At 59.6% G+C, this 12,113-nt stretch overlaps 2 protein-coding genes across 2 annotated transcripts; both read right to left on the bottom strand.

Moving 5' to 3' along the window:
• Window positions 1-2,313: 2,313 nt before the first annotated feature.
• SLC25A14 (solute carrier family 25 member 14) lies at window positions 2,314-9,472 on the bottom strand. Its single transcript, XM_068205086.1, has 9 exons — window positions 9,318-9,472; window positions 9,079-9,226; window positions 8,232-8,326; window positions 6,444-6,529; window positions 5,521-5,616; window positions 5,006-5,130; window positions 3,781-3,916; window positions 3,336-3,416; window positions 2,314-2,742 (listed from the first exon to the last, which is right to left on the bottom strand). Exons 1-9 carry the CDS (start codon window positions 9,379-9,381, stop codon window positions 2,701-2,703), a joined length of 873 nt encoding a protein of 290 aa, XP_068061187.1. The 5' UTR covers window positions 9,382-9,472; the 3' UTR covers window positions 2,314-2,700.
• Window positions 9,473-9,800: 328 nt separating this feature from the next.
• Window positions 9,801-12,059, bottom strand: RBMX2 (RNA binding motif protein X-linked 2). The gene is made up of 6 exons (XM_068205085.1): window positions 12,022-12,059; window positions 11,825-11,940; window positions 11,694-11,745; window positions 11,497-11,626; window positions 11,216-11,396; window positions 9,801-10,666 (listed from the first exon to the last, which is right to left on the bottom strand). The coding sequence occupies exons 1-6, from the start codon at window positions 12,024-12,026 to the stop codon at window positions 10,251-10,253; spliced, it is 900 nt and encodes a 299-aa protein (XP_068061186.1). The 5' UTR covers window positions 12,027-12,059; the 3' UTR covers window positions 9,801-10,250.
• Between the last annotated feature and the right edge of the window lie 54 nt (window positions 12,060-12,113).

Here is a 12,113-nt window from a genome sequence, read left to right as displayed (position 1 = left end):
CTCAGGGGGGAGCAGGAGCAGGGGGAGCAGGGGTGTCTCAGGGGGGAGCAGAGCTCTGCCAGCAGCTGCCCGCAGAAGGGACTGCTGGACTCGCTGCTGTGCCTGCAGAGGTCCCTCCCCTCCAGCCACGTTTCCAGACAACCCTGGAGCAGGAGGTGAGCAGGGAGCACCTGGGCAGGAAGCTGCCACGGTGGCACATGGGGGGTGGCTGTCCCCCCCCCCAGCACCAGGGGCTGGAGCAAAGCAGTGCCTGCTGAGACACAGAAGCTGCGAATGGGGACAAGCACAGAGAGTTCCCAATGTCCAGCACAGCTCGTGGGGCTCCTGGGGGTCACTGCCAGATCCAGGACAGCTTCTTGCTGCCGGGACCAAGGGAACACCACTGACACCCTGCTGGAACAGCAGCCCTGAAGGTGACCTGGTTACAATGGGGAAAAGCACTGACGAGGGATGTGTGCTCAAACAGAGAAACATCTGCCAGCCTGGGACAGCAGCATTCACAGCTAGGAACCTGCAGTGCCCTCGGCAAGCACAACAGGGAAACAGGGAGCCCAGGGTATCCTTGGAGAGGCTGAAACCAGAGAATTGCTGAAACCTGCAGGGCAAAAACCCACCACAACCTGCAGAGGAGCCTTGGATCCAGGCAGAAGGCAGATATGGCCCTCCAAGAGCTGGTGTCCTCTGCCCACTCTGGGATCCATGCAGAGCTAACTGGCTGCTGCCCCAAAGAGCCTCTCTGTGTCCTGGAGCTCCCCCTGCACAGCCCTTCAGATCCCCAGGCTGGCTCCAGGCTCCATGACACGGGTCATATCCAAAGGGAGACCTTGTCCATCATTGACTGACCTCCCTCCTGCAGGAGCTTGATGAACTTCGCTGTGACTTCCAGTGAAATCTAAGTGCTACTAACAGTAAAAAACAATCTTTCTATGTACACACTCACTTACTTTGCTTTGTTATTTACCTAATAGTAACTTGTAACAAAGAAATTCATGAAAGCAAAGTTTCTGCATCCTTCTGCTACAGAATCCCACAACACCCCTCATACCTCCCGGGGAGGATTGACCTTCACGGGGACTGACACCGACAGCTCCAGCCCCTACACAAAGTGTCACAAGCCTCTTCTGCCTCATGAGCTGGAAAAATCCAAGCTGCCAGGAAAGGGGCAGGACTGAGCGTCTGTCTGTCGAACAGTAACTGGGGAGAGGCCGAGTTGGGGTGGGGCAGGAGGGGCACTGCTGGAGGGCAGGAGCTCAGGAATGGGGGCACTGCCTGCAGCTGCAGAGCTGGGAGGGCCCTCCACAACACCCGGGCTCTGCACTGCAGGTGGCCACAGGAGGGGTTCTGGTGGCCTTACACATCTCTACTTCCATTTGCCCAGGGAGACATTTGGGGGGCCTTTGCCCTGATGCTGGAGAGAGTCCAGACCCTCGGAATGAGATCAAAGATGAGGGAGAAGTGGCAGGGCAGTGAGGAGCAAGTACGGGCGGGAGCTAGTGCCTCCCTCTCCTGCTTGACTGCCATTTTTAGCGTTCGTGTATCAGGAGGACAGGTATTTCTACCTTAAACACCTGGGGAGGGCTGACTGGTTCCCATGGAGCCTTCCACGTTGGAGTTCCCCCCCCGGACCTTTCTGTGTGTGCAGGAGCAGGTTCCCACATGCTGCCTGGCACGGAGAGCCCTGCTCAGGGCTCATTTCAGCCCCAGCGCAGTGGACTCACCTTCCCTTCCCCTGCAGCTTCTACAGGCAGCTCTGACTTGGTAACTCCAATTCCCTCCCATTTTTCCCAGCAGGATTTGGCTGAACATTCCTTGTGTGACTTCCACAGAAACTCAGCTCACAGCAGGCTCAGCCAGGACATGCTGCTGTGTCACCCAAAGCCACCCCACGAAGAGGAAAGGGAGCAGGAACATAAAAACCATTTGCTTCCGTAGCCATAAACATTAAAAAATAAGCAAAAATCAGAAGAGGATGACCAAAATATCCTGCTCAGAACCAGAACCACCATTTTCAAGTGCTGAGCTCACCTTTAAAGCACATTACCTGGCTTTACAATTTATTTAAGCAAAAATAGTGTAATAATAAGCAGGAATTTAAGAGATTGAGGCAAAATTGAGCTGAGAGGGCAACGGGGTCATTTTCTGACACTAACAAACTTGAGTTTAGAAACATCTCTACTGAAATGAATCCTACAAATTGTTTTTATATAAATATATGGAGAAAAAAGGGGTCTATAGCATGGTGAAAACCAGCTTCTGTGCTCTCCATGGGCAGTCAGCCCTGCAGTGAATGAGCACAGACCCAAACTCAAGCCATCCAGTCAATAAATAATTTAATGAAGTTACAAGTTCTGCAAGAAACATGATGACAATGGCACCTTCACAGGCCCCAGCCTCGCCCCACGGGCACAGGAGGAGACCCACACCTGCCAGCCACGAGCCACAGTGCCCCAAAGGCCACTGGAACACACAGATCTTCACAGAAGATATTCCTGCAGGCCCAGGCACGCAGACACCTCCAGTGGGAAACATGCGGCTCCTGCCTGTGCCAGGCAGCTCCTGCTCCAGGGACCATGCATGTGGGGAGAGCCCAGCCCACAGGGACCAAACAGCACGACATGGGGACAGTGGGATGAAGAGGCAGGCAGCAGCACAGCTCTGCTGCCAGCCCCGAGGATGATTCTGGGGAGATGAAGGCAGCTCTCAGAAGGGGAGGCGCTTCAACTGCTCGTATGTGATAAAAAACTGAAGGGAGTGTCAAGGAATTGGGACAGATGAGAGGCAGCTGCCTGGCAGGGTGGGCAGAGCATCCAGCTGGGCTGGACACCCATCCAGGGAGCTCCCTAAACCCACCCATGGAGCTCCCTGTCCAGGCAGCACAACCTGACCTGCCCAGGTAGAACAGAGTTGGGGCACAGGTGCTGCCAGGAGTGGGGAGATGGACCCAGAGAAAAGCCAGCCTTGCCCAGACCACTGGGAGAGGGAGGTGGCTCCAAGCCCAGACTGGGAGCTCTGTACAGTGAACTCCCCACCCAGTTTCAGCAGGCAGAATGGTCTGGCTCAGCACACAGCAGCGCTGGTCCTGCACAGTCAGCACCTGCCTTAGCAGCAGAATGTTCCCCACGATTCCCTCCCAAAGAGGAGCTCATCCAGCAATCTCCTGCAGCCCAGCCCACAAAAGGTCTCAGCCAAGCCCTCAGAGGCTCTACAGGAACCATCAGCAGTGCCCATTAGGGTCCCCAGTGCACCCCATGGGGGTGTCAGCCCTGCCCAGCCCTTCCCAGCAGGGTTCTCCCCTCGTTCCACTCCACCACCTCCCAGCAGCACAGGGAGGATACGATGATGTTCCAGGGACCCAGACGAAGCCAGTTGGGCCAGAAGCCTTTGTAGAGTGCAAAGAAGCCCTCACTCTTCCATGTCTGGGAGGAGAGACAAATGGATGAGGAGACACACCAGGCCCATGCCCTGCCCACCTCCCTCCCCAGTGCCACGCGTGCCCCGCTGGCCCTGCCCAGCTGCTGCAGGGAGCAGACTGGCCCGTGCCAGTGTGTGAAGCAACACTTACAGCCTCTGAACCCAGCACACTGCGTCATGGCCTGAATTTTATCCCAGGAGGCTGGGAGGATGCTCAGGCTGACAGTGGCCTCAGGGAAGTGACTCTGGGCCCTCTCCCGCCTCGCTGATGACACATTGTGTCACCGTAGGATCTCACTGCTCCCATCAGCGTGGTGCTGAGACCTGGCCAGCCTCCCAGGACAGGGATGTGCCCACCTGTCCCCTCACCTTGACGAGGCCATCCAGAGTGCCCTTGTAGAGCTCGGTGCTGCCCACGATGGCGCGCTGGTTCATCATCCGCGTCCGCACCACGTCCACGGGGTTGGAGGCGATGGCCCCCGCCAGCCCGCACGTGAAGCTGGAACTGCACGCACCAAATCAGGGCAGGGACAGCCCCGGACACGGCCACTCCCGCTCAGACAGGCACAAAATACCTTCCACTGGACTTCAGCAAAGGCATTTGGCAATGAACGTGAGCTGCACTACACGCTCCTACCGGGAAAAGGGGCAGCGGCAGGGCTGCCACAGGACCCTGCAGAGCTCAGGGGAGGGAAATGCTCAGCTCAGCAAACCCAGACCCTCACCTGAGCCCACAGCTGGTTACACAGGGCACTGGCAGCCCTGCAAGGGTCCCAGGTACTGCCCAGGTGACACAGACCTGAAGGCACCCCCTGGAAGGCACATCCTTCCCACCAGAGCTTCCTTTGGGAAGGAGGGAGGAAGAGCAAAGACACCAGAAAGGATCACAGAGCTGCCAGTCTCTCCCTCCATGGAGGGTCTAGTGCTCCTCACCTTCACCCCAGCTGGCACAGCCAATGGAAGCACTGCAGCACCTGCAGCTGAGGAATGGAGGTGAAAAAGGATTTCAGCGCTCTCTGCCAGCCCTGCCCAGAGCAGGCTGTCTGCAGCACCGACTGACTGCTCTGGGTCCTGCCAGCTTTGTGCCTACTCCTCTCTCAAGGCTCTTCCAGCAGGAGCTGCAAGATGACAGGGCCTGGGCAGGTGAGGACTAGGGACTGGAGCAGCTTTTGAGGGATTGTTACACGTAGCCACACACGTGGATCTCCTGCCTGGCTCATACCAGGGCACAGATGTGGGGCAACAGCATTTCTGTCATCAGCCAGCTGAAACCAAGCCGGAAATTCATGTCACCAAAGGATTTCTGCCAGGTCCTTCCCCAAGGAGGTCTCTGGGATGTGGGGATGGATTACTGGTGGCCTTAGCAGTGCTGGGGGAATGGCTGGACTCAATGGTCTTGGAGGTCTTATCCAACCTCAATGATTCCATACCTGCTGCTAACTCTGAGCTGTTCCAGCTGACAGAGCAGATCCTCTGGAAGCATTAACCCTGCTCCCTGCAGCTCCAGAGCACTTGCTCCATGAATGGTCTCTCCGCAGCCCCACCTGGCTCCTCTGCCCCACACACCCCCCGCAAGCCTGCAGCAGACACTCACACGAAATGGGCAAAGATGGTGTCCCCCATGAGGCCTGACAGGATCAGATGCTTCTTGGTGATGTCGTAGACTGGCAGCTCCACCCCCACCACGATGGCCGCTCGCTGGGCCGTGGGGACAACACCCTGTGCAGCAAGGACACTGTCACCAACCGCAGCCACATCCCCCGCAGGGCCCTCTCCTGACAGCCTTCCCTGTACCCTCCCTGCAAGCACACCAACTGCTTCCCAGCTTTGCTTCAAAGCCAAGGAGGATGTCTCCACCCTGGCAGCATTATTCCAGCTGGATTAACTCCACACGGCTTCCCTGCTCCCAGCACCAGCACACAGGAACTAGGCTGTCACCCCCTCACCTTCTGCACCAATTTCAACACCAGAAAAGATTCTGCCCCACAAGAGCAGCAGTTTAAGGAGCCAGGAGGGGCTCCTTGCTACAGAACAGCAGGAGAGCACCTGCTTCCCTAAGATTTTTCTTAGTTCTGCTGCTGGTGGGGGATTCTAGGAGCTGGTGCTCACCCTCCAGAGGCCTCGGGTACCTTCCTGCTGGTAGATGTCAATGAAGCTGCCAATCATCCCACCCTGGAACAAGCTGCCCTGAGCCTGCATTCGGATCTGAAAGAAAAGGAAGAGTCAGCAGGCAGAAGTCAACACCTGCCCTGACACCAGCACTTGCCCACAGGGTGAGGATACCAGGGACAGCAGCTCCATGGAACTCCTGGGAGAAGGAACAGAGCAGCTCAGAGCACACACTGTTCTCCACGTCCCTCTCCCTGCAAACCACATGGACAAGGACAGCAGCAGGCAGAGGGCAGGGGCAGCAGCAGGGTGGGGGCACAGGAACAGGCCTTCTCCCTGAAAGCAGTCCCAGAAGGGGGATCTACACAGGGAAAAGAGTGGGGAAGTTCTCCAGGCTCTCTCTGCCCAGAGCAGGGCTACCCTGAGCCCAGGGCACCAGGCAGTCCCCACTGGGCTCTGCTCACTCCATGTAACAGGCAGGCCCTTGGGGCAGTGCCAGCACCGTGACCAAGGGGGCAGGAGCAGCTGGCTGCCACCTGCTCACCTGGGCCAGGTCAGATAACACAGCTCCCACCCCTCACCAGGACAAATGTCATGATCCTTGTTGCCCAGAGAAGCTGTGGCTGCTCCATCCCTGGGAGTGTTCCAGGCCAAGCTGGACAGGGTTTGGAGCAACCTGGTCTAGTGGGAGGTGTCCTTGCCCATGGCAGGAGGTAGAAGGAGATGGTTTTTCATGTCTGTCCCAACCCAAACCGTTCCAGGATTCTGTGATCTTTAAGAGCTGTGTTTTTAAATATCTATTAATGACCCTGGGCTTTGGTCTCCATTCATTAAAAAAAACCCAAACAAGCAGAACTGGTGGCTCAGGGAGCACTGAGCTGCTCCTCCCACAGGTCCCGCAGCCAGGCAGGAGCGGCCCTTACCTTCAGCACGTCTGTGGGATTGGCCAGCGCAGAGGAGATGACCCCCGAGACCACCCCACAGATCACATTGATGAGCAGCGTTTCATCTGCAAGCAAGGAAAGAAGGTCAGACCCTCACAGGAGGTGGCACAGTAGGAGGGAACAAGGGCTGGGTAGAGCAGCTCAGTTCTCAAATCACACGGTGAAGCTGCAGAAGCAGGGCCTGGGCAGGTGCCACAGCCCATGACAGGTCTGTCCCCACACCTGTCAGGGACAGAAGGTGGCAGCTGAAACATCAGCAATGCATTCTCAGAGGGTCTGACTGATGAGAAAGAAAATCCTAGGACACATAAAAATCGTGAACAATTATCTGAGATTTCTCATTGCAGGGATGAGCCAGGACAGAGGCAGAGAGAGAGGGACAACCCAGCGTTTCCCCAGGCCCCCTGGATTTGCCTACACGCAGCCACTTGGAGCCAGCCAGCTGAGGACCAAGAACAGGCAGGGAGTTAGATGTGATTAGTGCCAGGGAATAAACCCAGATTCCAGGCCCGGTGTTAGGATGGTGGTTACATTGGGAAAACACACAGGCCTTTGCTGGTACTGACCACGACACTTCCCAGAGGACACCAGGCCACTGGCTGCCCCAGGCCTGTAGGGAGACAAACATTCAGGCATGGAGCTCACAGCTGAAAAGGCTGGAACAGCGAGGGGGGTGTGGGGACTGTGTACACAGACAGAACCAGGCAGGGAGAGGCCTTACTGAAGCAGGACAGCAGCCCTGAAAGGACCTCTAGAGCCACAGAACCTCCTGAGATGGAAGGGTTCCACAAGGATCACCCAGTCCAACTCCTGACCCTGCACAGACCCCCCAGCAATCCCACCCTGTGCCTGGGACTGCTGTCCAAACACTCCTGGAGCTCTGACAGCCTTGGGGCCGGGACTATTCCCTAGGGAGCCTGGGCAGCGCCCAGCACCCTTTTGGGGAAAAAAACCTTCTCCTGATACCAACCTAAACCTCCCCTGACACAGCTTCCTATCGTTAGTGTGCTGCATTTCACCTGCCCATCCCGCTTTCCCAGGCTGGAACAGCGTTACAACATTCCCTCATATCACAGCAGGGATGGAAATCTCACCTGCACATCTCCATGCTCCCTCAGGGAATATCCACCAGACTCTTGCTGCTCCACTCTCCAGGCAGGAGCTGCAGAGGGCACAGGTCAAGGGCACTGGTGGAACCTCACCTTTACAGTCAGGGCCAAAGCCACAGAGCTGGACTGCACAATTCCTATCCAGAACGTGCCTGGCTGTGCCAGGGGAGGCTCAGGTTGGACATTAGGAGGAATTTCGTCATGGAAAGGGTGGTCAGGCATTAGAAAGGGCTGCTCAGGGAGGTCTGGAGTCCCCATCCCTGGAGGTGTCCAAGGAAGGACTGGATGTGGTACTCAGTGCTCTGGGCTGGGGACAAGGTGGGGATTTTACACAGGTTGGACTAGGTGATCTTGGAGATCTTTTCCAACCTAAAGGATTCTGTGATTCTCCTATGATTCATGAAAGGAAGGAATCTGGCTGGAAGGAGGTGTTTGGGTAGGGACCACAGGCAGTGCAGAGCACAGAGAGGTTCCCATCGGGATTGAATCCAATCCTTGCTCTCACTGGCAAACAAAACCGCAGCACCCAGTAATGGAGCTCCATTCCTGTGGGAATGTTGGGATGGGAAGGACAGAGCAAGGATTAAGCAGAACACACAGCCCAGAGTGTGAGGGGGGGAGCTGGGAGGTGCCCATGCTGCCCTTCCCCAGCACCGACCTTCCATGCGATCGACGAAGAGACGCTTCAGGCTCTGGTAGATCCCGATCTTGATGGTGCCGTAGGACGCCTGTCTCAGCAGTGCTGGGGCAATCCTGAGGGGGAACGGACCCTGAGCATCCCTGCGGGCCAGCCCGGGCCACTCCCCACCCGCCCTCAAACTGCCGGGGCTAGGCACAACCCCGCTGGGGCTCCGAGAAGTGCAGCTCTGCCCCGGTTATCCGGGATTGCCCCACGCACCCTAGTGCCAGGGGATGGCACCCACGCAGCCCTGGCCTGGCTCCCCGCCTCGGGAACACCGGGAGACTCCACTCAGGGGGACAAGGCAGGGAGGGATCCAGGGGGTCACGGGAGTGTACAGGAAATGGGGACCCGGGACGGGCAGGGAGCACGGGAGCAGAGGGATGCCGTGACAGAAGGTGGAAGAGGGGACCCGGGCTGGGGAGGGGGTGCCGGGACAGAGGCGGGGCAGGGCCGGGGTGGGCAGAGTGAAGGAACCCGGGATGGGTGGGGGACACCCGGAAAAGGCAGGGGGAGATGCCGGGGTACAGGAGAGGTCCCGGGGTGGGCGGAAGGAGATGCCGGGATGGAGGGGCGAACATGGCAGACGGGGCGAGGCTGCGGCCGAAGAGGGAGCCCAGCACAGGCGGTGGGAGCGCCCGAGCCAGAGGGGAAGGATCCGGGGCAGGCACCGGGGGGGCCCGGGTGGGTGCAAGGAGGCGCCGGGCAGGGGGGAGGACCCGTGGCAGATGGGTGGGTGTCCCGGTACGGACGGATGGGGCCCCGGAGGAAGCGGGGCCCGCTGCCGATGGGCCCTGGCCCCGAGGGGCCCGGCTCCGGTGCTCACCCCGAGTACAGGGCCCGTCCGCCCTCCTCGCGGCAGATGCGGAAGAGCGCGTGGAACATGCCCCGGTACCGCACCTCGCGGAACCGCGCGTCGGTGCTCTGCCCCTGCACCTGCAGCCGCGTCTTGGTGAGGTCCACGGGGAAGGTGCCTGCGAGGACAGCGGGGACAGCGGCCTCAGCGCCCGCCGGCACATGTACCGGTCCCGCCCGGCCCGGTCCCGCCCGGCCCCTGCGCCTCACCGAACTCGGCCACGATGGAGGCGAGCCCGCCATACACGAAGGGTTTCCAGTTGAGCGCGGACATCGCATGGCGGGCGGACACCGCCGCGCGCGCCGCCGCCACCGGGCCGGGACCGGAACCGGAACCGCGACCGGAACCGGGCTCTGCACCGGCGCGCCGCGCGTGCCCCCTGCCGGCCCCGGCGGCACCGCGCCGGTGGAAGCCGCAGGGCCCGCCTCCGCACCAACCCCCATCGGCTGTCTCTGGGAGCGGTCCCGGCCGCTCCGGGGAGGAAATTCCCCCCTGCGCGTAGAACCGGCACGGACCCGGACTGCAGGGATTAACCCTTATAGGAACCAAACCCAGCTAAAGCCCCTCCCTTCTCCACCCTGCGAATCCCACACTCCAGCGCTCCCGGTTCTCCAGACAAATAAACCTGAAATCAGCGTAAGAAAAACAGATGACACCTCCCTGGCCCACAGACAGGAACGCTGCTCCCGGGACCAGCTTCTCCCTAACAGGAACTTTTATTAAGAAACCTTTAAACAAATCCATGATAAATCACCCCAACACAGCGGTGTATCCCTGTGGATACATCGTGGAATCCCAGATGACAGTGGGTGGGCACAGGGCCCAAACCTGGCCCACGAGGCCAGACAAGACACCCAGCAGCCTCTGCCCCCAGTGCAAGAGGGGGACACCGCCCCAAGGGATTTAGGGAAGGGGAGCATCCTGCTGCTGCTCCCAGCCTTCACTGCTTGACACCCTCCCCGGTCAAAGGACAAACCCCTGTCCCAGCCAGCAGCACGAGCAGCGTGGAGAGCCCTGGCCCAGGGTAGGATGAGAGGCAAGGGGAAGCTCCCAGGTGAAAGATCCAGCCATAGCATCCCAGGAGCTTGGAGCAGGTTTAGGCAGGCTCAGAGCCTCCCTCATCCCAAACGCTCAACGAGGGCTCAGCAGCGGCCGGAGTCTCTGCCAGAGCCCCGCTCCCTGTGCCTGGAATGGGGCTCCCGAGATCTGCCTCCCCTGGGGGACGCGTCTTGCCGGCTGCTGTGCCCGTCGCCCCTCCTGCCAGCCTCCTCCCTCCTCTCCCGCTCCTCCCAGGAGCCGCTCTGGCCCCTCTGCTCGCGGCAGTTCTTGTCCCCCCTGCTGTCCGAGTGCCGCTGGTGCCGCCGCTGCTCCTCATCGCGCTGCGTCCTGCTCCCGGCGCTCCTGTCGTTCCTGTCGGCGCTCCCGCCAGCATAGCGCTCGTACCCGGGGTCCTCCTTCTCCTTCTTGATCTTGATCCTGGGAAGGGGCTCCTCCGTGCTCACCCGCTTCCCAGCCTGTGGGCTCGACTTCGACCGCTCTGCTCTGCTCCGCTGTTTCTCTGGAATTAGGGTTCACATTTTGGGATGGACCAAACTCCAGGAGCACCTTGCTCCCCATGGCTCCCCTGCCACCATCCCAACTCCTCTTCCGCTAAAAATTCTCCCCCTCCACCCAATTTCCCAGCCTGCTTCCACCTCAGGGAGATCCCAGTCCACTTCTAATCACAACTTTTTCTCCTCCAGCTGCAGCCACCCCACTTCTCTCTTTAACATACACATCATGTTCTTCCCAGCAAAGCTGGGCATTTCCACACTACTTGGAATGCTGAGAACTTCTTCCAATTTCCCTTTCATTCCCTTTCCTCAGTAATACTGTGATCCACTTTGTGGAAATTACCTCTCCAGACCTGAGGACTCTTCCCTCACGGCTCTCCTTCTTCTCCCTCATTTTTGAGCATCTCCTCAGCACTCTTTAGCAACACCTTATTCCCACCCTCATTTTGTGCCCATTTTTGTTCCTCCAGCCTTCCCTCCACACAGACTCCAACCCCCAAACCCTACCATGGGCACACCCACCCGGGATCCAGCCTGCCAGGAACACTCCTCACCTTTCTGCTTTTTCACAGGCACCTCCTCATCCTCAGACGGGGAGTCGGACGAGGTGTGAGGCGGCGTTTTCACCCCGCAGCCCTTGGCATGGAGGGCTCTAGTCACATCATCCCAGTCCTCAGACTCTTTGGGGGGCCGGTAGTTGGCCACGTGGTCCACGCGGATGGTCCGTCCCTTGATCTGCGGGGCCGGGCTGTCACCGCCAGCTCCCGGCTCCCAGGGCCGCTGCCGACCCGACCGAGCACTCGGGGAGCCACGGCAGCACCTGAGCTCCACTCACCTTGATCCCATTGAAGTTATCCACAGCCAGGATGGTGCTTCTCTGGTCCTCATAGCACAGGAAACAGAAGCCCTTGGACTTCCCGGTCTTCTTGTCCCGCACGAGGTTGATGTTGACGACCTCGCCGTACCTGTACACACGCACCGTCAGCACCGCGGCAGCGCCCGCGGCGGCGGGGCCGGGGCCGCGGCACTTACTGCGAGAACACGCAGATGACATCACCCTCCGTCAGCGCGTAGTGCAGCCCGCCTGCGGGGAGAGGGGAGGGGAGGAACGGGGCACCGGCACCGGCACCGGCACCGGCCCCCGCCCCTAGCCCGCTCCGTACCCACAAAGATCCAAGCGCTGTCCTTGTACTCCGCGTGCCACGACACCGTCTCCTGCACGCCCAGCTCCGCCTCCCGCGCGTTCAGCTCATTGATCAGCTTCACCTTCGTCAGGGGGCTGCGGGCGAGGCACCATCAGCACCGGCACCGGCGGGACAGGACCGAGCCCGGCCTTCGCCCCCACACCCCTCACACCTACTTCATGGCGGCGGCAGCGCGCACTGCGCCTGCGCGCGGCACCGCCCCGCCCCGAGCCGAGGCGGACGTAGCCGACAGCAGCCGAGTGGGGCC

The sequence above is a fragment of the Anomalospiza imberbis genome, chromosome 14 (assembly GCF_031753505.1).
Source record: "Anomalospiza imberbis isolate Cuckoo-Finch-1a 21T00152 chromosome 14, ASM3175350v1, whole genome shotgun sequence".
NCBI lineage: Eukaryota > Metazoa > Chordata > Aves > Passeriformes > Viduidae > Anomalospiza > Anomalospiza imberbis.
Note: the sequence above shows the minus strand (reverse complement) of the source record. Positions and strands in the feature narration are given on the sequence as shown.

Bases quoted from the DNA above. Each gene is read 5' to 3' on its own strand.
- SLC25A14 (XM_068205086.1), bottom strand. From the start codon at position 9,381: ATGTCCGCGCTCAACTGGAAACCCTTCGTGTATGGCGGGCTCGCCTCC. The intron at 5,131-5,520 runs GTGAGCACCAGC...CTTGCTGCACAG, and splicing joins GTACCCGAGGCCTCTGGAGG to GGTGTTGTCCCCACGGCCCA. The intron at 3,917-5,005 runs GTGAGTGTCTGC...TGGTGCGTGCAG, and splicing joins ACCATCTTTGCCCATTTCGT to TTCCAGCTTCACGTGCGGGC.
- RBMX2 (XM_068205085.1), bottom strand. The intron at 11,627-11,693 runs GTAAGTGCCGCG...GCGTGTGTACAG, and splicing joins GTCATCTGCGTGTTCTCGCA to GTACGGCGAGGTCGTCAACA. The intron at 11,397-11,496 runs GTGAGTGGAGCT...CCGGCCCCGCAG, and splicing joins ATAACTTCAATGGGATCAAG to ATCAAGGGACGGACCATCCG.